The sequence below is a fragment of the Danio rerio genome, chromosome 23, assembly GCF_052040795.2.
Source record: "Danio rerio strain M-AB ecotype USA chromosome 23, GRCz13ab, whole genome shotgun sequence".
NCBI lineage: Eukaryota > Metazoa > Chordata > Actinopteri > Cypriniformes > Danionidae > Danio > Danio rerio.
The window spans coordinates 38,705,365-38,730,354 of NC_141043.1; the positions used below are offsets into that span (position 1 = coordinate 38,705,365).

The 24,990-nt window shown below is 35.3% G+C and overlaps 3 protein-coding genes across 11 annotated transcripts in view; 1 reads left to right on the forward strand and 2 right to left on the reverse strand.

Annotated features, from left to right (window-relative positions):
- Positions 1 to 3: 3 nt before the first annotated feature.
- On the reverse strand, positions 4 to 11,704 carry fbxo25 (F-box protein 25). 8 transcript variants are annotated; one of them, XM_087305435.1, is made up of 11 exons: positions 11,605 to 11,704; positions 11,080 to 11,236; positions 9,867 to 9,970; positions 8,778 to 8,827; positions 8,584 to 8,676; positions 8,392 to 8,485; positions 7,602 to 7,786; positions 6,605 to 6,787; positions 4,076 to 4,219; positions 2,617 to 2,643; positions 4 to 1,026 (listed from the first exon to the last, which is right to left on the reverse strand). In XM_087305435.1, the coding sequence occupies exons 2-11, from the start codon at positions 11,205 to 11,207 to the stop codon at positions 937 to 939; spliced, it is 1,098 nt and encodes a 365-aa protein (XP_087161561.1). In that variant the 5' UTR covers positions 11,208 to 11,236; positions 11,605 to 11,704; the 3' UTR covers positions 4 to 936.
- Positions 11,705 to 14,115: 2,411 nt separating this feature from the next.
- Positions 14,116 to 19,626, reverse strand: fam110c (family with sequence similarity 110 member C). Its single transcript, XM_087307592.1, has one exon. It carries the CDS (start codon positions 19,523 to 19,525, stop codon positions 18,587 to 18,589), a length of 939 nt encoding a protein of 312 aa, XP_087163718.1. The 5' UTR covers positions 19,526 to 19,626; the 3' UTR covers positions 14,116 to 18,586.
- acp1 (acid phosphatase 1) overlaps positions 18,958 to 24,990 on the forward strand; it is a 47,610-nt gene continuing 41,577 nt past the window's right edge. For both annotated transcript variants that reach the window (XM_087305654.1, XM_087305653.1), the window contains exon 1: positions 18,958 to 19,097. The gene's annotated coding sequence lies outside the window, so the exon portion shown is untranslated. The remainder of the gene's footprint in view (positions 19,098 to 24,990) is intronic.

Sequence of the window (24,990 nt, forward strand, 5' to 3'; positions counted from 1 at the left end):
GAATTATGCCACAATTTTTTTAATGTTAAAGGTTTTGTAGATTGCCAGAAATACAAATGATTATTAGCAAAAAATACAAAATAAGCAAAACCTTTTTTTTCCCCCAAAAGTTTTAATTCCTTTAGGTAATCACGTTTCTTGCAAATGCTTAATAATAGTACCAAACACATCCTACAGTTCAGCCATTTCAAAGACATTTATATTACCGGAATAGTAAAGGAATATTACAAAGTTCAGAGAAAAGGATATAAAATACATTTGTTTTTTTTTTTCATAAATAGCAAAGCTTACATTAGAATTTCCGTCCATCCTCACGACAGACTCGGCAAAAAGTGTATCGTAAAAAGGTTTTGTGCAGCAAATGCAATGCAAATGCACACTTTAGTGTTGACGCATCAAATACGCACGCACAGCACTGACGAAACGACACAAGAAGTCACGTAAACGATAACCTACGGCTACTTCTGACGTGCATATCATTGGTATAGAAACGAAAATACATACAGTACATGAAAAAGACAAGAAAACCTCCACTCAGGATCTCCCGCACTTGATCAGTTCATCCTGAAAGCAAAGTCCTCCTTCCGATATCCCACCTCTGTTTGCTTTTCATCTCCCGTTTATCCGTGCTTCTCTGAGGAACAAAAATAGAGGACAACACCAAAGAAACACTAATGTTATGACATCTTTTTCCATAAGCCCTTAAGTTTGGGGGTGAGGCAAAAAAAGGACAATCCAATCATTCGTTACATCGTCGGAGGTTTCACTTTTTAATCGTAGAACGAGCGCCTGGGAAGTGTGAGATGGGAGAAGAAAGAAGGGTATAGTTTGCAGCACATATCTGAAGAAGGCAAAAAACATGTTGTTAGAGGTGTTTGTTTGCAGGTGTTCCGGTGGAGATCAGAAGGCGAGAGGGTCCCAAGATTACTCCCAATTTCAGAATTTGAAGAGGTCTATGAAGTGCTGAGGAGAGACGGGGGTGAGGCAGCTGTCAGGATCGTTGGCCGTGCAGGGATGTCCCGAGTCCTGTCGAGGAAAAAAGAGAGCGGTTAAAACAAGATTCAAGCTTTTTCTGAGAAAATGGGAGTCATCTTTCTCCATGAAACAAAGCCGACACAACATTGTTAGGATGTTATATATGGGTGCCAGGTCATTGCTTCACTGCTTTAAGGTGGTTGCCTGTTTTTTTGTTTCTACAGAAAATCAACTTTTTTTTTTTTTTTTTACATGCAAACATGTTATATATGGTTGCCTGTTTTTTTTAAGCTGTGACTTTTCTCAAAATTCTTCTTTAATTTAGCTAATTTGACCAAAACAAGTCTGCGAGTATCACAGTCACAGATTAAAAAAGGGGGACAAAAAACTGAAAACCACATTTCAACTGTAAAGAAATGCCCTGGCAACCATATATAACGTAAGCAAAATTTTGCATGTAAAAAAAGGGTAAATTTTTCTATTGCGCTATACACAGACTGTGGCCAATTGAGCAAAACTAAAGCAAAACTTTGAGAGAAACACATAGCTTAAAAAAATAATAGTAATAAATAAATAAAACAAACAAACTAACTAACTGGCAATCACCTTCCAACACTAAAGCAATGCCCTGACAACCATATATAACATATTTGCTAAATTTTGCATGTAAAAAAAAGGTCAATTTTTCTATTGTGCTATACACAGAATTCAGTATTCACAGACTTCATCGTAGGCAAATTAGCAAAACTGAAGAAAAACTGAGAGAAAAGTCACAGCTTTAAAAATAAACAAGCAACCACCTTGTATATAATAATCTTAAGTCTTTGGTGATTTTGTTGTCCCTTTAATCATCTGCCAGGTAAAAAACACAATCTTTATTAATGTAATAATGTTGATGTAATGATATTCTTTTTTTAATTTTTTAAAGATTTGTTTTAGGCATTTTTACCTTTATTTGATAGGACAGTATTGAGACAGGAAAGTGAATGAGAGGGGGGGGGGTAGGATTGGGAAATGTCCTTGAGTCAGGATTTGAACTCGGGACGCCCTGACATGCTACTGCACCATATAAGCGCACTAACCACTACAGCTATTGCACCGACATGTAATAATATTCTGTTATTATTGTTAAATCTAATATAATTATTTTTGTTAAATAAATATAAAATATATAATTGTTAAATTTTTGATTAATAATTGGGGAATCACAATATGTTATTAAAAAAACATTAAAATGTAGTATTATTTAACGTTATACCATAGTCATCATGTATATGTTTGTGTGATCAGTTTCTAACGTTAAGGTGCATTTCTCTTACATATTTTCTCTAAAATTTTGCTATATATTTTTTAAAGTGTTAATAAAATCTACTGCAAAATGACAGCGCTTCCATTACCCAATGTTATGCATCTAAAACTGTGAAACACATTGACAACAACAAAAAAATTTAAGACATTGAGATGAATACATGCAGTCAAGAGTAAAAAATAAAATCTGTATAAATTGAAGAGCAAAAATTAAATGACAGACAGAATCTAAAAAAGACAGTTAAAAAAAAGCACAAAAACGAATAATGAGACGAGTTATGAATGACAGACACGGGTTTCCAAAAGCTGGTACAGTGAACATTTAGCATGTACCTTAAAGATCAAAGCCAGGTGTCTGTCCTTTAGGAGATAAGGGACCAGAAGGAGAACAGGGAAAGAATCAAAGGTTAAATTTGAAAGGGTACAGGAAGGGAGCTTCTTTTACAAAGGACAAATTAATTAGATAAAACCCAAAAATATTAAAATGAAACCTTATCAAAATGAAAATGGGGGATACATGTTGGATCTAAGTCTTTATATGTTCAGTAATCATTTATGCATGTAATATTTTGGAAAAAAAAATTAACAACATATCTGGAACTGAGCAAATACAAAAGGCATCACTGTTTCTTTCATTCATTAGCTTTGTGTTTTCATCGAAAGATGCTAATTCAATGTATGCGCAAAACTGCAATATCGCATAAAAGATTTGCAAATAATACAGCGCTTCCATCCAATGAGTCGAAGAGAACAACATCGTCACTTCCTGATAATCTGACACCAAATATCACAAAGAAAAACTGAATTTGCTAAGATATGAGAAGCTGCGTGAATCAATTACTTGTAATATAAATTACTTGTGTTTCCAAATACAATGCTGAAACCCAATGAAAGCCTGGTGGAGTTTGGAGGCACGAGGCACTCTTTGAGGTTGTAATAATAGTAATAATAATAATAACAATAATACTGAACCACTGTGATGACCGACTTTGGTTAAGGCATTTTAAAATGACCAAAAAAACAATACTGTACTATAATGTGATTGGCTCACTGGTTTGTGCATTAATGCTGTACATCACAACCAATTTTATCCTCACATGATCTCTTATAACAAAATCGCATGATTTTTTTTAATGTGCATACTGGAATTTATTCTGTAAAAATATATATTTTTTATGCGTATTTTCTAAATTTATATACATCTTTTTTATGCGATTATCCAAAATGCGCATAAAAATAGGTGGATAGAAACGTAGCTATTGTCTCCTTAATCTGATTTGCAATGGCAAGCTAACAAAAAAGATATATAATCTGAGGGAAATGTCAGTCTGACTTTGCCTCGCTTTGTTTAAAAATAATAAATCTGCCAAATAAACTAATGTTCGCCAAATTACTATTGCTTCTACACATGGTTTATAATCTCAAACTGCATTGTGGAATATTCTAGAGAACATATGGGTCTTTTTAGGGCCAGAGATGCCCAAACTAGGGCCCGCGGGCTAAAGTTGGCCTATAACCTTTGATTTGGCCTTTCATCTCATCTGAAAAAAGATGATACGGAGGTGGTTGGGGCGAATTCTTTTGACAGAGATCAACGTTGCGAAATTAATGTAACATTTGAAAGTTTGAGAACCCCTGATTTAGACACAATCAACCCTGACACATACTAGGATTCGACAAGGGAAACATTAGCAAAGAGCACTTAAACCTAAATAGAAACAGAACCTTGATGGATGTCTAACTGTTTATTCCTAGACCAGGATGTTTGACATTTAAAAAAAGGATTTCTTACGTTCCAGAAGAGGATGCTACAGTGCCTGCAGAACTGCAGAGTGTCCCCGTACTGCTCTTTCTGTGGGTAGTATTTCTGAAGTGTGAAAAACATCAGCTTCCAGTCCACATGGCCCTTCTCTGACAAAATCAAGTGCCTGCAGAACTGAAGACAAACAAACACAGACACTGCTATGAGGAACTGTATCTCTCCTGCAATCCTGAGCTGCCATCTTGTGGTCAGATTAACACACTATTACTAACTACTATTTGATCTGCTACTGGTTACAGAATATGTTGTTGTTGTTGTTTTTTTTCTCCAAAAAGACTGCTTAGGCAGATATTCATATTTAGAAGATTATTCATTTAAGCGTTACATTTTATTAGTGCTGGACACAACATTGGAATATCTATCTTAAAGGGCATCTATTTTACCTACATTTACATTTAGTCATTTAGCAGACGCTTTGGTATCTCCAGAAGGTGTCTGTAAATGTTCAGCTCAAAATACCAATCAGATTATTAATTATATGATGTAGAATCTACCCATTTTAGTGTCTGAAGACGAAAGTTTGGGGTCAGTAGGATTTTTAAATGTTTTAAAATAAGCTTCTCCTGCTCACTAAGGCTGCATTTATTTAAAAATTGTGAAATCTTATTGCACTATAAAATAACTGTTCAAAAGTAGTTTATAATTTAATGTAATCATTTATCATTTATTTTAAAGATGAATTTTCAGCTTCATTACTCCAGTCTTCAGTCACATGATCACTCTAATAAAAATAATTTTATTATTAATATTATTAATGTTAATAGTAATAAAAGCAATAATGATTGGCGTAATAATTTTATTTTAAACTATATATAATAAAAAATATGCAAAAAAAATGTTCTGTGGACTTGTGTATACATGTTATTACGGACACATGGCATTTGTCAATCAATTTGGTGAGCGGGAAAAAACGCACTCCTGCGTCACGTTGTGGTGGGCCTCAAAATCACTGGGATTTAAATCCTATTTTAACATCAGGAAACTTTAAAAAAGAGACTTGTGTTTATATTACACCAATATACCTACACACAGTTCTGTCCAAACAGCCTACAAAAGATGATTTTCATCTTAGGTGCCCTTTAAATCAATTACATTAAAATGTATGTATATTAGAAATGGAGAATAACATAATAAAGAATAATAGTAGTCATTAAAATTACAATTTTTATGCATTTGTTAATTTAATTTTAATGGCTCAGTGTTGAGTAATTTTACTACTGGTCCAATCATAGTTGTTTTCGGGAGAATTTTCTTCACACAAGTGAGAAAAAAACTAATTATAATACAAATATTTGTTGTTTTTGCTGTTAGCGAAATGTAGCATTGTAATACATTTAACAATTCTTATTTCCAAATACAGTATTATAGAAGTAACTACTAGCTTAAATGAGAAAAAAACGTTTATATATTATAAAGGTCCCGTGAAGTGCTTTAAACTATGTATTTTTATTAGCTATCTTTGAGGTAATCTCAACTTAAAAATGAAGAGGGTGAAACATAGTGTAGCCCCTCCTCTTTAAAAAAACAGCCAATAGCGTTTAGTTTTATCACAGCTTTGCCAGTGAGAGTGATTAAGACCAAGCACATCCAATGAGAAACGTCTTGAGGGGGGCGGGGCATGTCAGATGGTAGAGAGCACTTGACTGGTCAAGATTTGATGAGAAAAGTGAGGTGGCGTGAAATAAATCATTGGCAGAAGTGACAAAATGCAAGATTTGCGATGTTTATATCAGTTTTAATTTTCTAAACGCAAATTGTCACTGTTTTGGAGCGCACTAGCTAGAGAACCTTAAAATACACTGAAACTAACATCTATAGAAAACATTTCACAGGATCTTTAAAGAAGTGAACAGTCAGCATTAAACCAACAGCACAAATAAATACAACAGAACTAATATACCAATGAACCACTAATCACTAATAGTGATTTTGCCTTTTAAATGACGAATGTAGGTTTAGACTTCCGCCAAATCAATTTCCTCTATATTACTTTCACTTTAGACGCAACTGGTTATATTTTAAAGACATAATTAAAAGACATTTTGACATTAATTGACATAGCCTGTCCACTGAAGCATGAGAAAGTGTAGAAGAGACGTCAGCTTTTGAACACGGAGATAGAGAGACGTACGAACAATGAAGCAGTGCTGAATTCTCTGTTGTGACTTGCCGCATCTTTAATCAGATAAAACCTGAAACATTTAACTGTTCATTTATGCATGTAAGTGTTCATTTAACCAGTGTACAGCGGCTCATTTAACAAAGTGCAACTATAGCGTGGCAGACTGTGGTGAAGCCATATCACCAAAACAAAGTGCTTCAAGCTGTTAAATAAGAAGACTTTTATTTGACAATGCTACATTTGAAATCTTGAAAAATATAGAAACCACTGATACTGCCTGCGTGGACATGTGATATTGTGTTTGATGGTAATTATAACAGTGTTTTCTAATTAAAGAATCAGTACAGTTAGTAATTAACGGGATACTTAGTCCTCACCTGTTTTTCAGCAAAGTGAAACTGGCACAGTTTCTTCCACAGATGTCGGTCCTCGCTGAGCATTTGCAGCGTTGGCGTGGCTTGTCCCAGATTGATGATGTCATAGGCATCGGTAAACTGGTAAAGGATGTTGGTTTGCATGTGCAAAGGGAGGTCGCTCAGTGTCATCCCGTTTGAAACTTGCTGCACACAAACAGACTCAGCATGAGGTATGTAAATATAAACTGAAGATGAATAAAAAATGAATTCATGATTTGAAATTTTATCGGTTTAGGAAAAGAAAATGTGCAAGAGATAGCATGTGTGTGTGTGCATGTAAATAACACAGGCACATCTAATAGCTCATAGTAACATGTGTTAGCTACCTCTATGCAAATATTTTTGAGATTTTGTGAGTTGGTTCTCCCACGCGAACGCAGGGAGAACATGCAAACTCCACACAGACACGCCAACTGAGCCGAGGCTCGAACCAGCGACCCAGCGACCTTCTTGCTGTGAGGCAACAGCACTACCTACTGCACCACTGCTTCGCCCATATTTTGCCATGACGACAGTAAATAATATTTGACTAGATATTTTTCAAGACACCTAAAGTGACATTTAAAGGCTTAACTAAGTTAACTAGGCAGCTTAGGGTAATTATGCAAGTTATTGTATAACAACAGTATGTTCTGTGTAGACTATCGAAAAAATATAGCTAAAAGGGGCTAATAATGTTGACCTTAAAATGTTTTATAAAAAATTTAAAACTGCTTTTATTCTAGCCAAAATAAAACAAATAAGACTATATATATATATAAATAAATCTAATTTCAAAGACTTAAGTGTTTAGTTATTATAAAAGTGGTGTAAATGCAGCAATACCACGGTTAAAACATAGCAACAGTCTGCATGACAAAACTGTCTAGTACATTTTACAAATATTTGTTGCTCGGTCAGTCGCTTTTTGGATAAATATATATATTTTTAACCATCCATAACCCATGTGAAAGATTACCTTTGGAATTTGTAAATTATTGAGCTGCTGCTGCCATTTTAAGATGGTTTCTAAACGGCAGACCCAAATGTTAATGTTGCCGACCAACACAGACTTTCCAACTTCTCGGATGAGGATGCAAAGCGTGGAGCTTAAATCGTGCAGCAGTGCCTTGATCAGTCGCGGGTTCTGATGGTCTTCCAGAACTGCCCAGTTACAAAACAAACAATCAGATTTTCAATACCACTTATATCTGCACATATTTCTGGACTTTGTCTTTGCAGTTGAAGTCAGAATTATTAGCTCTCCTGAATCATTAGCCCCCTGTAAATGTTTTTCTCCAATTTCTGATTAACGAAAAGAAGAACACATGTTTTCAACACATTTGTAAACATAATAGGTGTAATAACTAATTTCTAATAACTGATTTCTTTTATCTTTGCCATGATGACAGTAAATAATATTTTATTAGATACTTTTCAAAATACAAGTATTCAGCTTAGTGACATGTAAAGGCTTAACTAGGTTAATTAGGCAAGTTAGGGTATTTGTATAATTATGGTATGTTCTGTGGACAATCGAAAAACGGTATTGCTTTAAAGGGCTAATAATATTGACCTTAAATGGTTTTTAAAAAATGTAAAACTGCTTTTATTCTAGCCGAAAATAAAACAAATTAGACTTTGTAAAAATATCATAGAACATACTGTGAAAATTTCCTTTAATTTAAAAATAATTTAGAAATCACAAAATCACAAGAGGGCTAATAATTCTGATTTCAACTGTATGCGAGTAACACCTGTTCATTCACCTTTCCTCACAATCTTCTCCAGAACGTTAAAGTAGTTCTTCTGAGCAGCTCCACTCAAAGACGTCAGCTGGGATTTGGCAATCAGCTGCAAAAGCTGAGTTGGAAACAGAGGGTAAAGTAAGAAAAAATTATTATGAAAAGAAAAGAAAGTTATTGAAATGCAGTTGTTCAGCAGAGATGACAACTTCTTACTTTAACTACATAGTTGAATCGCCGCACATCCTGAATGGCGCTGGAAAAGTCCAGACGATTAAAGGCCTCACCAAGCGTACAATACCCATGTCTCTGCAAAAACAAACACATGGTTCACATTCAAAACTGGTTAACTCGTGTTGTATTTTTAGCTGCTTTTTGTACTTGTTATGCTATGATATATTTTTTCTCACCTCTCTTGTACTCTCTTTTTGAACATAGATCCACCTCTCCTGGAACAAAACTGAATAAAAAAAAAAGATAAAATATAATTAATCCATATATATTATACTATTAAAGGAATAATACAGTAAAATATTAAATTTCTTGCAAAACTTGTATTCGTTCTTGTTCTAAAGAGTTCATATTTTTGGGTGAACTATCTCTTTAATTGCATTTATTAGTAGTAATTATTACACAGATCTTAGAGAACTTGATTGAACATTGATCTTCAACATTTTGCGATCGTAATTGTGTAATAACCACTAAACACTATAATTACCATAGAAGCTCTTTGAAATTAGACATAATTATGAGTATGGTGTAATTAAATATGATATATAAAGAAATGCTTAATTATCAGTAACAGTATTTTATTCTTGACAAGTCAATTATACTACTCTGTTATCAAAACCTTTTAGCATAGCAACTACAAAACAAACAAACAATTACTGAACAAATATTATGTCAAAACAAACTTTTAATTTGGATGCGATTAATCTTTGCACTAATTATATATATATATATATATATATATATATATATATATATATATATATATATATATATATATATATATATATATATATATATATATACATATACACACACACACACACACACACACACACACACACACACACATAATAAATATACACAGCACGCACACACACATATTTTAATATAATTTTTATATAATGTGATTTATAACGTTTGATTTATTTTATAATAAGTAAATATTTTAACATGTTAATATAATTATTTTGACTGCTCTATTAAAATTGTAATATTATACTTTATTAACATTTTATTCCAACATGTTTGTAAATTTCTTAATATTATACTACCATTTATGTTATTACAGTAATATTAATACTATAACAAATTTGTATAATTTTTGGATTAGATTTATTTATTTTTTTATATAATTTTCACTAAACTTCATACCTGCCTATTTTTCCAAGAAACCACTGTGAAATTTGTGGTGATTGTTTTATAATTATTCTATAAAGTATGCATAAAATAATTATGTTTCATGCAATTGAATATAATGTTATTTTTACATTGTGACTTAGTGTTGTTGTTGAAAAAGTCCTTTTTCCTCTTCTTGGCAGCTACTTCACAGACATCTCCCACGTAGACGTTCTCCTTGTTGTCATTGTCCAATCTAGAGAGTTAAAAATGTGATGTTAATTAAAATCTCCCAAAATAAGCTTTTTTTTAAACATCGTGTTTACATATGGCACAGGTTACACTTCAGAGCAACCAACAAAAAGTACATGAGTGGGTCTCAAATGATATGATATCATGTGATCAACAGATGGCCAGCATGCAATTTTGCAATACATAAACCTGACGGAGAATCCAATAAGCAAGTCAATGCTGTTAATTATTAGTCCAAGTACTGCTGAGCAAGGCGTCGTTAAGATCTGAAGATGTTATAACTTGCTCAACTTACACAGGCAAACGTTCCATCTATGTCAAAATTTAACACACATGAGGTGCAGATTCACAGTGATAGTACACAAACACCTACTAACATCCTCACAAAGCCAAAACTAGATATTTTAAAATGTGGTTATATTTCCTTGTAGTCAGGCCGACCTTAGGTCAGTTTCTATGACAGAAAGCTTTTAGCTCAATCGATGATAGATAGATAGATAGATAGATAGATAGATAGATAGATAGATAGATAGATAGATAGATAGATAGATAGATAGATAGATAGATAGATAGATAGATTAAATGCAAAATGCCATTTCAGAAAATAACCTCGGTGACTATAACACACACCGATTCTAAATACAGATACCTGACTTCTCACATGCCACACACACACTTCCTCTTTTGTTGGTTCCTCAATGCTTTGCTGGGGTTTTATAGTCTTGTTTTGGTTGAAGATTATAGGTTCAAATTCTAGATATATCCCCTTAGTTTGCGGTAAAATTAGTTTTATATTCACACATTTGTTCATTTTTGAACAGTGCCAACAAGTAACACAGTCCCTATAGTTTTTCCCACTCTACTTTGAATATTCGGTTGGAAATCGCATGCAAGTATGACTTTAAAACAACATTAGCACTGTTTGGTAGACTGTGTACAATGTTGTACTTTGATAGTAATAAGATTTCTATATTTTGAATTTTCGAAGAATACATTTCTGAAATAATATAATGAAGGAGAAGGTTTGAATGTGTGAATATAAAACCAACTTTACCCCGATTCCCCTTAGATCAAGATACAACTAAGAGTGAGATAATTCAAAGTATGTCTTACTCTTCCAAGCCAAGTTCATTGATGTTATCTCCCAATTTGTGGCTGAAATAATCAAAGCGCTTCCAGCCATCCTCAGTTTTGATCCAACTCCAGCCTGGAGATCTCCAGTCTTGACCCAAGAAAGGCATCTTCTTCTTCTTCCACCTGCTCCAGAGACCTGAATACAAGAGACTATTATCTCAAACCATTATAACACAACAAAGGTTTATCACACATCAGACTTTATATCATTATGGTGTGATATGACAACACAGAGTACTTCAGTCAACAATCTTGATGTAAATAACTATATTTCAAAATACAAACATGACGCACTTTGACGTTATTTGTGAATTGTTTCTAAGCTCTGGCTTGTTGAACAACTACTGCCAGTTAATTTGCTTAAACGCAAAGCCTGCCAGGAAGCTTATCTTTTTAAACGACGACAAAACACTAAAGACAGCTCTAGTATCTACCTCTATTTACGTTTTACTCGCAAAGTCACGTATTGGTGCTGATAACTGACGCATATTTAAGTTTACTTACTGCGAGTCCTTTGTTATGCTGATAATTTTCTTCTTTTCTTTGAATATTGACGGAAGTAAACAGTCAGAAAAGCGGAGTGTAAGACACGCCTCCCGGTGATTGCGATTGGCCGTCGTGTTTGTATTTATTTTGTTGCTACCCGGAATTCCCGAGCTGATTGGTCCTCGGCCCTGTCTATCACTCGTAGATTTATCCCTAGCTCTCTGTCGCGGTAGCTTCTTACACGTGACACAGGCACTGCACATGTTGTCATGTTTTGATTTTGCGATGGGGGAAGGGAAATGGATCAAATGAACGATGGAATAAACTGATCATGTTGGATAATAAGATCACAAAATAAACATTTCCTCTGCTCGCATTTGGACTGTAGGAATTACGTTAAACAGGTTTATTTTGTAATCATCTCAGTCAGCTTTAAGTACATATCTTTGTGTGATAGAAACTGACCAAATACAATTATTAAAACACAGATACAAACTTAAGACAATGCACTGGACCTAAAAAAAAGTAGTTTTATTTTATCGAGTTTTCTCAATTTGCAATTGCAATTGATATTATTTTACTTAAAATTAAGTTTTTAAAGGGATAGTTCACCCAAAACTGATGATTGTCAATACATAATGCATCCTTCAGTTGTTCTAAACTTATTTGACTTGATTCTTTCTGGAAAACTGTGACTGACTTTTATTGTTCTTTCTACTGTGGATGTCAATAGTTCCTGGTTTTCAGCTTACTTTAAAATATCTTCTTTTGTCTATTCATACACACACATATATATATATATATATATATATATATATATATATATATATATATATATATTTTTTTTTTTTTTTTTTTTTTTTTAACTTAAACTTTGTTGTGTTTTTAGTAAACATGGTTATCAACAATGGTAATAACAGAATTTCTCAACATTGACTTGGTTCAATGTATACTGTAGCATTGTTGATTACAATATGAAACAATATATATATGTATGTATGTACATACAAGCAGACACCCATATTTAAATATATACACATATGGGGAAACCTGTAAGTATATATGTAGAAAAGGGAAAACTAACTGAAAAAAAGTGTACAATAAAACTATATTGTAGAACAGATCAGACAGAAAACTGAGAAAAAACAGTTTGTTGTCACCTATATCTTAAAAGACATCTTAATCGTTTCTCCTACGCCATTATTTTAAATCACTTAAGTTTTAAAAATGGAGATCAAATTATCATGCATAGTATTTATTACCAATGAAGAAGTGTTAAAATCTTTGCTCTGTTAATTAAGATAGTGGATTGCTCTAGTCAACAATGTCTGTTAAGTAATACACCGTAACCATTGCTGAATTGAGAGGAGATTAGGAGGGAACCAGGAACTGGTGATTATTTTCTTTAGCTGTTTATCCTATATATTATTTGATGTGATTTTCATGTGAACTAATTTTAAATTAAAATTATATATTTCAGTACTAAGATATCTAAAATACACTTCTCCACACCTCGCATTCATGGACAAAATAGGCAACACAAATAAACTAAAACCTAAACCTGCTAAATGCAATGTTAATTAACTATTTTCTGAATGTGTGTCAGGGTTGTTTTTTTCCCATTTGCTATCACCAAACATGACAATATTTGATTGTTTTTAACTTATTTGTTTATTTGAAAGACTGTATTATCCACAGTTTCCTAATTAGGCATTTGAAGCCAGCGTAGGTAATGAAAGCCAGAGAAAACTACCATTTATTGCAAGGCTAGAGTTTCACTATTGATACAGTATATTTACCTTTTTACAATTTAGAAAATTGTCAGTCAATAATGCATCCTTCACTTGATCCAAACTTGTTTGACTTCATTTTTTCTGTTCAACACAAAATAATTTATTTTGAAAAAATCTGAAAACCTGTAACCATTGACCTCCATTGTTTTTCCTATACTGTGGATGTCAATGGTTCCCGGTTTTCAGCTTTCTTCAAATTAACTTCTTTATATCTTTGATGAACATTTAATAATCCTTCATGTGATTTAAAAAAAAATATATATATATATTAGGGTTTCTGCAGGGCTCACCAAGTTAAATTTAAGACTTTTTAAGAGTTTTTAATGAAACCCATAATGAAGGAAATTTTAGACATCTTCAGGGCTAAATGCTAAGGATTTTTTTTCTGTCTATCCCAGTTCAAATAGATTTTCACTCGCCTTATCAAAAATGATTACAATTTAATAATATTAAATAATAATATTTAATACAAATTTTTTAATAAAAAGTTAATAGTTTTATTGAGATTGGGATTGTTGGTGATTGTGTTAATGGCCAGATTGGGTAGCTATACATGAAGAAAATATAATTAGGACATGTTAAAAAAAGATTTAAGACTTACAACACAACTTTTCAGTAGGTTTAAAACTTTTTAAGGCCTAAAATCTCAAGAATTTTTAAGACCCTGTAAATATCCCGAGGATGCTTAATCATTTGTTTTTTCTCATTGATTATCACCAAACATGACAATACTGAATTGTTTTTGACTGATTTGTTTATTTGAAGGATTTTAAAACTATGTCCTAAAGAGGCATTTGAAGCCAGCGTATGTCATAAAGGCCAGAGAAAACTATGGCAAGGCTAAAGTTTCACTCACTATTGATACAGTATATTGACCTTTTTACAGTTTCTTTATTTGACATCTGACACATATTTGTGTCAGGTAAAACCCCACCCAGATGAAAGTCCAAACTGAGCTGCAGAATACTTGCCAATAGAAAATGGCAAGCATTGAGACACAGACATCAGAGTGAATGTTACATCAATAACACTATAATAACAGTTTCTGAATTTTACATATAGAAAGTTAACAATAAATCTGCCTTGTAAGGTGTCAGAAAACATCACAGATGTACAGTAAGTATAAGCTTAAATGTAAAAAAAAATCATTCTAGCATGCATTCAGGAAAGAATGCATGTCCAAAATCATTTAAAGTAGTGTAAAGGCCACAAACACTCCCTCTGCAAGATCTAACCTGCCCTGCAGTCTGCATTTAAGAGGCCAGAGGGGTAAGTTTTCGTGTGCATGTGAAAACACTGCACACATTGGTTAAAGAACTTGCCAAAAATTCAGTCATGTGCAAAATTATGAACATACACACTAAGTTAACATTTGTAAAACCTGTATATTTTCATAATAAAATATGAAAGTATTGTATATAAAATAATATCTGCTTTTAAGTCAGCAAAGCTAAATCAAAAACAGTCTTATAACAGTAACTGCTCTGGAAAACACTGGAGTTTTCCTTTAAAACTCTGGAAAAGTTTTAAAAAAATGAAAAATTCATATTTTACACAGCGTGTCAGGCAGTCTGATGAAGTAATCAAACACCATTTCAATGTACAGTGAGTGAGGAAGGTACAGATAACAGTCAGTCAGGATAAACAGACACTTATCTTTGAACTGAAGTGACAATGGCACAATTTATACACACCCACGCTGGGTGTGAATGTCCTTGTTTTTTGTTCACCATTTCCGTTGTTACCCAACAATAGACAAAACTGCAAATCTGAAGCCCTATTTATAGGCCACCTCTGCATTCCAAAGCTGGCAGGGTGGTTTGATGGTTTAAAGCCAACAATTGTCTCTGTAAACTGTGCAAAGCCAGTTTTTACATCTAACAGTGAACTAAAATGCATAGGAAGGGCTGTATAACTGGCTGTTAATACAGTATAAATCAAGTAACACGATATCTCTCAGTAGATATAATAGAATACTTTCCAGGATCAAGTACTGGCATGACGAAAAGGATTAACGAAAAGTGGCTTGTGACAATAATACAGCACTTTGAGGCCCTAAAAACTGAGCTTCGGGATCCCTCTGGACTTTCCCATAAGGGTTTTTTTAAATGGTGGTTTTGGATTTACGAGTAAAATAAAGCCTAAAGTTAGTATTTTTTTAATAAATGTTCATGTCAACATACATTACGCAAACTGTGCTATAAATAAAGAGTACTATACCACCAAAAGGTTGTTTGACGAAACACTACAGTTTCAAGAGTTCACACTTAGCTGATGATTAATTATAAAAGCTTGTTTGGCATGCTGTCCCGGGAGAGAGTCCTGAGCTCATGAGATCCTCGAGCCCAGGGCTCCCTCCCGTTGCAAGGCGGGAGGGGAGTTTGAGCTCAGGTAGATCTCGAGAACTCCCCTGCTGTAGCAAGTGATTGTTCTTGAAAATAACTACTAGATGCGTGCCTATGGTGCCAATTTGGATTGTACAATTGACTTAATTGCAAGTTTTTAGGCGGTGGGAGGAAACCGGGGAACCCGGGGGAAACCCACGTGAGCACGGGGAGAAGTGCAAACTCCACACAGAAATGTCTGCTAGTTTGGTAAAGCCAGGAACCAGAGACATTCTTGCTGTGAGGTGACAGTGCTACGCACTGGGCCACCATGTCACCCGTCTAAGAAGGAGGAGTAGGGAAGGAAGGGGGGACTCTTCAAAACGAAGATAGCAGTGGAATGAAACCCAGGTTATTTATAGTAGTTTAGGAGTGATTGGAGCGTAGTGAATTGGGTAATGCGGATCCAGCCGCTAGCAATCATAAGCACATGATCCTCTCGAAATCTGTTTATACATAAACTTCACTTATACTTCTGAAAAACTATGAGTGCAAGTACTTAATCCAATATCTTTATGCAGTCATGTAAGCCATTATTCTTTATCAGTCATCATCATGGCTAGATTTATGCTTCTTATGCTGATATCACACAGCTTGTAAACATATAAACAAGCCTGTCGTGCTGAAGTGGCCTTTGTGAAATGTGAAGGGGACGTGTGTTTACCACTTGCATCCAGAATAAGGATGCCATTTGAAGAAATTAGGAAATAGGATAAAACTCAAACATTTTCTTGACCTAGAGAGTAATAAAAATGGGTTTTCACATGCCGAGGAAGTAGAAGTGGTACAATCAAAATGCTGCATCTTTAGAGGATAATATAAAAGCCATACGTTTCTAGCTGGCACTTCTTCAGGTTTAAATTAAACACAATAATCAACATAGAAAATGTTAAACTATCTTCAAAATTCTGGGCTCCGTTCAAAATGTTGCAAAATGTTCTTTGAAATGGAAAAGGTGGTGGTCGAACATCTTGTTCTGATGACACAAGAGTTGCAACTTTATGGCAGCTGAGCATTCTTGTGATCTTTTAAAAAAAAATCAGAGCCTGATGAAATCGGTATAAATATGTGTTTAATGCTTAAAAATATGCGCATTGTTACAGTATCTGCTCAAGTTGTCCAAAATTTAAGAGAAGCAACTTTACTTGAACCCATTATGTCTTTTTAATACCACAAGTTGCTTCCATAGCAAAACATTGGTAGATACAGCTGCGGCTAGAAGTTATAATGAGAATTATTTTGATTATTTATTAAAAATATTATCTATTAAATGTATTTTATTAACGTCTACCTCTACCCCAACCCTAAACCCACCAAAGCCATCACAGTTGTGACAGCAATTATACCAAGTATTATTCAAATTATTTATGAAATTAGCCATTTAACTGTATTTTAACGTCTACCCCAACCTTAAAACGAACCGTCACAGTAATGTAATAACAGCATTTTTTGTTGTATAGTGTCACAAAATTAGGCTATATTGATTGGAGCAGTGGTTCTCAAACTTTTTTTCACCAAGTACCACCTCAGAAAACAATTGTCTTTCCAAGTACCACCATAATAAAAAGTGTTAAAATACAGTAGCAGTAGGCCTAATTAAGCAACCAAAGCTCTACACAGTTTTAAAAAAAGGCAGATTAATTCCTAATATTACGAAAATGTATTATTGTCAGCCACTTTAAACATTAGAAATAGTTTGAACATTAACATTGCATTGTGCCTACAAGTAAAAAATAAGTCACGTTTGAATTAAAATGTGCTTTTAAAAGTTAATTAAAAACGACACTGTTCTTAAAAAGTAAAAAGAAAACTGCTGTAGCCTATTTATCAAAACCAGGAAAAGTTCTGTGACCTCATCAATAGGCTTTATCAAATTCATATATAAACTCTTTTTGATAAATTTTGAAATATAAATTGCATGTATATGACATTTGTATATCTTTAAAGTCTAAACATTAACTTGTATTTCAAATATATTATTTGGATTTACATATTTAAATTAGAAATGAGATCTGTCACATTTGTGTTATCGTATGCGTCAAAAGTGTGTTCATTTTTTTTTTATCCTTAATTATTTAGTGATCACTCCGCATACCACTAGTGGTATACATGCCACAGTTTGAGAAACACTGGATTGGAGTATCCACATCTACACAGTTTTGAACTTGAACGTCCCGCTAGATGTGAAGTACAAAAATTTGTAAAGTAAGTAAAGCAAAATGGGCGATGCAGTGCGCAGTAGGTAGTGCTGTGGCCTTACAGCAAGAAGGTCGCTGGTTCGAGCCTCGGCTGGGTCAGTTTGCATTTCTATGTTAAGTTTGCATGTTCTCCCTGCATACGCATGGGTTTCCTTCGGGTGCTCCGCTTTCCCTGACAGTCCAAAGACATGTGGTACAGGTGAATTGGCTAAATTGTTCGTAGTGTATGTGTGTGAATAGGTGTATATGGATGTTTCCTAGAGATGGGTTGCAGCTGGAAAGGCATCCGCTATGTGAAACGTGCTAAATAAGTTGGCGGATCATTCTGCTGTGGCGACCCCGGATTTATAAAGGGACTAAGCCGAGAAGAAAATGAATGAATGAAAGCATAATGTTCTTATTTTACATGCTCACAAACAACAACAACAACAACAACAACAAACAGGATAGGCCTACTAAAATTGACCCAGTAGTATGCCCTATAACAGTCCAGAAGAGTGGGTTTAGTGCCTAATTTTCTGATTGGCTAATAATGTGCCGGTGTCTCCAACAACTCTTTCTTGAAACTGTAGAGATGCTTTTGATAATAGTAGTCAAAACAAAGTAATTTGTTACAGGACACAATTTAATCCAGATCTCGAAGAGTCTTTCCAGACTCTGCTGCATTTCTGCAGCTGTAAAGCCACTTGATAATCCGAGCGTTGCGCTCGATCACTGACGACCCTTGTCGGACAGTCTCCTGCAATTCCTCCTCTTGCAAACCGTCGCTGCAGCTCGAGAATCCGTCATCCGACGTGGACACGCTGATGCTCCTGATATTGGAGCTGAGATCGTCCGAGCGCGCGGAGAAATTCTCTTTGCCCAGCGACTCGATGATGTCACCGTCGAGCCCGCAATATTTGAAGAACACGTCGAAGTCCGCGAAGTTTTTCGAGTAGCGCGAGCTGATGTCCGAGCTGGAGCGCGCCACTCCTGTGCGACTCTTGCGCTCCTGCTCTTTTGTTTCAAGAACTTTCCTGTGAGGAGTCGCTCTCTGAACCTCATTTGTCCCGCTTGCGGTTAGAGTTACCTGTGAGGACTCTTTTCCACATTCCTTACTTGTGGCGCGATCAGATTCTCCACCTTTGTCTCTAACGGTAAGTAACGGCTTTCTGTTGAGTCTCCTTCTCAGTACAGGTGCTCCTCTCAAGAGTTCACACTTCTGTCTGTATAACAGAATCGAGTCACGTTTCTTCGAGCTGCTCCGTCTCACCACGTTGCTATCTTCTTCGGGTAACTCTTTATAATCAACATTAACAGTGTTTTTCACGGAACCGTCTCCCTTTGAAGACCCTCGACTGCTCCCAGAGGCAGACCCGGTGCTGATAACCGGTTCCTGAGAGGAACCGACCTCTTGTTGGCATTTTACATACTGTGGTTTAGTGGCTGCCAGCCTCTCCACCGCACTGACGCGTCCCTTATTCGCCTCGTTTTCTCTCTCCATCTGTTTCCTTAAAAACTCCGGTCCCTTCACAAGAATGCGTGACGGGTCCACCTCGAACGATCCCTGCGTTTTCTTCAACATTTTCCTCGTATGAGCAGGTGAGTCCTGCGTGCTAAATCCACAACGGCTGTGTTGCTCAATGTGTTTAGGGGTCCGGTAGATGAGCAAGCATGCACAGCACTGACGCACACACATTTACCTGTTCATACTCACCTACTCCACCCACCAACAGGTCAAGACAATGCGAGCTCTGACATGAGAGATGTCTGGGAAAAGATGAGGAAGACTTTCAGGAAACATCGACTATAACGTTTTCAAAATAGGATGGAGTTTTGCAATATTTAATAAGCAGAAAGAATTAAGTAAGTGGAAGCTGGTGGTAAGGTTTTTACATTTTTATTACAGGACATATAATACAAATACAGTATGAACCCCAACACATGCAATTACATTTTAAATGTAAACATTTCTAAAAATAATAACATTAGTTTATTTAATGCAATTGCATGTTTTAACAATTTGTTAAGAAATGTTAAAATTACCATGTTGTTCAGGTAAGAATTTTGTGTGTGACTGAGTTTTGTTAAAATGTTAATTTTTACAAACATTGCAGCCACATTTATAAACAAAAATGCAAGTAAAATCAATGTATTTTGTTTGAAAATTAGTATTTTGGTGTTTTGTTAATAATAAGTATATTTTTTTAGATGGAAACATATAGCCTATTATATTCATTTTATTCATATTATAGATTTTTTGGCAATTATTAATTATAAATTTAAAGCAATATAACTAAATAAATTCTAATGGGTTTAACTCTCTAACTCATTCATTCATTCATTTTCTTGTCGGCTTAGTCCCTTTATTAATCCACAGTCGCCACAGCTGAATGAACCGCCAACTTATCCAGCAAGTTTTTTTACGCAGCGGATGCCCTTCCAGTCACAACCCATCTCTGGCAAACATCCACACACACACACACACACACACTATGGACAATTTAGCCCACCCAATTCACCTGTACCACATGTCTTTGGACTGTGGGGGAAACCAGAGCACCCGGAGGAAACCCACAGGAGAACATGCAAACTCCACACAGAAACGCCCACTGAGCCGAGGCTCGAACCAGCGACCAATTGACCTTTTTGCTGTGAGGCGACAGCACTACCTACTGCGCCACTGCTTTGCCCTAACTCCCAAACTTTATTACTTCTTTACTTTATTTAAAAACATAATCAAAATAAAACACTTTTGAATACTTAATCATCTTTATTTTTTGAAGTATGCCATAAAATATTTCAGATTCTTATTTAACATGTTTTCTTGTTAGTTTTTTTTTTTTAACAATAAAACCAAAATCAGGGCGAGGCAGTGGCACAGGTAGTGCTGTCGCCTCACAGCAAAAAGGTTGCTGGGTTGCTGGTTTGAACCTTGGCTCAGTTTGCGTTTCTGTGTGGAGTTTGCATGTTCTCCCTGCCTTTGCGTGGTTTCCTCCGGGTGCTCCGGTTTCCCCCACAGTCCAAAGACATGCGGTACAGGTGAATTGGGTAGACTAAATTGTCAGTAGTGTACAGTATGTGTGTGTGAGTGTGAATGTGTGTGTGGATGTTTCCCAGAGAAGGGCATCCGCTGCGTAAAAACTTGCTGGATAAGTTGGCGGTTCGTTCCGCTGTGGTGACCCCGGATTAATAAAGGGACTAAGCCGACAAGATAATGAATGAATGATTAAACCAAAATCAAGTGTAGTCGTGCAACGGGATTATGTTTGTTTGATTTTTTTTTGTCAACCCACAATGCTGTGTGTGTAAACCATTATTTAAAACAGTCGTTCTTTAAATGACTTTAGCAGTCATTATTTAAAACAGTCAAAATATGGTCAACCATTTGGTAGAGCAGGCAGTTATTTAGTTAATACTGATAATTCTGAGATTATATTCTTGTAAATTTCTATAATGCAATACATATATATATATATATATATATATATATATATATATATATATATATATATATATATATATATATATATATATATATATACATATATTCTGTCTTCTTTAGTGGCGGGCTAATTCATGTGTAAAAAGATTTTAGTTTAAAAATTTGAAAACTTATTGTAAGGCTTGAAACTTATGCTTCTATTCTGAACCAATAGTCGGAAACAGAAAGCAGTTGAAGGATGGCGTGTTTAAATCCATTATTTATCTGACTCCATTGTAATTAATCTGACTCCATTAAAGTTGTTATCATAATTGATAAAGAGAAAGAATCTCTACGTCTTAAAGCAGGCAAAGTTGTTTATTAAGTTACATGTTTAAATATACAGACATTAGAATGACACAAACTAACATACTGTATAAAGAAATTCGCTGTAACATATGCACTGCTGAGCAACAAAGACAGTGAAACTGCCTTTGTTAGCATATGAGGCTACACACTGGTGTGCGGGAGATGCAGAGTAAAAGCCATTCTCCCAGATCAACAGTTACCTTTCCCTATTATACCCTGAGCAAAGCATTGTCAAACATGAGTGAAAACCAACCCCCAAAACCAGCTGAACGTGAGAGCAAAGTTGAAGAGATGAAGTGGGGGAGAAGAACATTAACATACTCTCCTCAGGCCATGACCCAACAATAGTTAATATAGTGTAGATTGAAACACAATTAATCAATGTCTCTGTTGATTTCATCACTACAACACTGAAGTCATAAACTGTCAAATGACACCAAACATGACAAAGTTATCTGAAAGAAGAACACAAGTAGATGAATTGTGTATGGTGAAGAGCACATGGTTACTGTAAGCAAATGGCAGAGATGTGTATCGGAGCTGTGAGGAACTCTGCCTCACCAGGAGGACCCATCCCATGCTTGGAATGTCTCAGTAGTCCTTCATTAGCATAGAAGGAAAAGTATATAATATTTTTTCAGCTTACACTTATAAATCACAGATGCTTGATGTTCAAACAGATGCATAATCGATAATCACGTTCATATTTTGAGCGTATTATGAAGGTTAAGCTTATACTAATCATTTGTGGCAACAGACATGTCTCTTAAAAACTCTTTACGTCTTGACTTGAATCTTGTTTTTCTCAACATCTGTTTATGCATCGTGTGTCCCGATTCAATAATCTTCCACCCTTTGTACAGGCTCATGTTGTCAAACAAAGTCCAAAAAATTGGAAGACTCTTTTGACAGATCTGACCTGCTGAACTTTTGTTTGCAGATTCCTTGTTCATACGCGGCCATATAAGTATTGTCATCTTGCAGCAGTTTATAAATGAAAGAATTGCAGATGTACAGCGCATAAAATCTAATTGGCTTACACACATTTATTCTAATTAAAAGCATACAGATTTAGATTTATGACAGAAAGACTTTTGGGAGGGGATTAAAATGAATGCAGGATCTCCATGAAGACATTAGATGGCAGCAGACTAGAGGAAGTGTGAAGCGAGCACATGATGAGTGCTGATTTCATAAAGCCTAATAAAAGTAATTAGAAAATGAAGCGATAAAATGACCTTGACTTTTCTAAAACCATCAGTATTGTCATGCCGTGTAATTTTAATGGTGGACAAAAAAACAACCAATTAATGTGACTAGTAAGCAGCCAAACACTTCACCCTAGCAGCCGCATAGTTACACATTAAAAACCACAGTAACACCAGCATATCAACACTTTGGAAAGATTTTTCCTGACAGGATTCCTGTGGAGTGTTCGTGCATCGTTCAAAGTGTAACCGAGAATTCATTTCTTCACTTAACCAAGAATTTGTGCAGATGTAATTTATGTGCGTGAAGAGGCCTGCTGTACAGTGAGCTGGAAAGTATCCAATAGCAGTACATTAAAAACCTATATAGGGCTTTCTCCAGTCTCCCAAAATTGTGGTTCCAGATGCAACGGGGAGGGAATCATTATGTCAGTTAGCTTCAAATCACGTGAACATCTTTCACCATTCTGCATCACTTACAACCCTTAATAACTATAATTGTATACAGATAGTTCACTGATAATGACACTGAATAGTGAGTCTAAATCCTCATTTGTAAGTCGCTTTGGCAAAGCGTCTGCTAAATGACTAAATGTAAATGTAAATGTCAATGCCACATTGAGAAGTTCTCCAAAACACCTCCTCTATCCGTCCTTCATCGCATATTATAACATTTCAAACAACAGAATGACAAATTACAACCAAAACCACAAGCTTGCATTGACCTTGTTTACACATCGCACAAAGTAAAAGGTCGTGACGTGCCCGTTCCACACCTTAAAATGATCTCTCAAGGTTTTTCTGGACGAACGTATGAATGATTCCAGACACGATTTCTGATAGGAAACAGCATTGACCTCCAGGGTTAATCATTTAGGTCTGGGGTGAGGTATGATTGTCAGTCTCTGAATGCACAGCCTTCATACATTGGCATGGGTATTTAGGCTGCCGATGTGAAGGATAAAATAATCATGTTTTTTTTAAAGATCTTGTTAGGCTGCGCTGACAATTTGTGCAAACAGAAAGTTCAAGTTTAGCGTTCACTCAAATTTGACAGGTATTTCCTGAGGACAGCATATTGCGTCCGTATGCATGGCTGAGGATGTTAATGTGAAGACATAATTAATGAAAGTTTCAAAGATTTGCTTATTACCGAGAAGTAAACCCTGAGAAGATTTATGCATGAAGCAGCTGGAGACCAGCTGAATTTCAATTTGGGAATAGCTGCTGTACAGATTAATATCTAGCTAGTGTGTTGAAGGGTTAGTTCACCCAAAAATTGTAATTATATGTTTTATTTATATGTTTATATTATATGTTTTATTATTTATTTATATATTATGTTTTAATTATATGTCAAATATATCAAACCCCCAGGACATTCGTTTGTCTTTAGAACACATTCATTCATTTTCTTTTCAATTTAGTCCCTTTGTTAATCAGGGGTCAACACAGTGGAATGAACCGCCAACTTATCCAGAATATGTTTTACGCAGGGGATGCCCTTCTAGCTAAAACCTACCACTGGCAAACACCCATGCACGCTCATTCACACACACTACGATTTCCCCCGCAGTCTTAAGCATGTCTTATGACTGTTAGGGAAACCAGAGCACCCGGAGGTAACGCAAACACGCACCAAGCAAACACGGGGAGAACATGCAAACTACACACAGAAATGCCAACTGACCCAGGCGAGGCTCGAACCAGCGACCTTCATGCTGTGAAGCAATCGTGCAATCCACTGCGCCACCGTGACACCCCTTCAGAACACAAGATAAGATATTTAAAGCTTACACTGGGATTTCAACCATGATTTGGTAATCCTAAGATTCCTGAAATCTAAAGGTTCAGATCTGTGATCATTGGTTTGACATGTTCATAAACAACTGCTTAATGGCTAATGCGATCAGATTTTCCCTCTGATGAAGTTCTGAGAGTGTCAGAAGTTTCCAGACACTTTTCTTTAATGTGACAACAGCTCCAAGGAGCATCAAACCAACAACCAATAGGAGCTCCAAATATGATGATGTAATCCTTGTGACACTG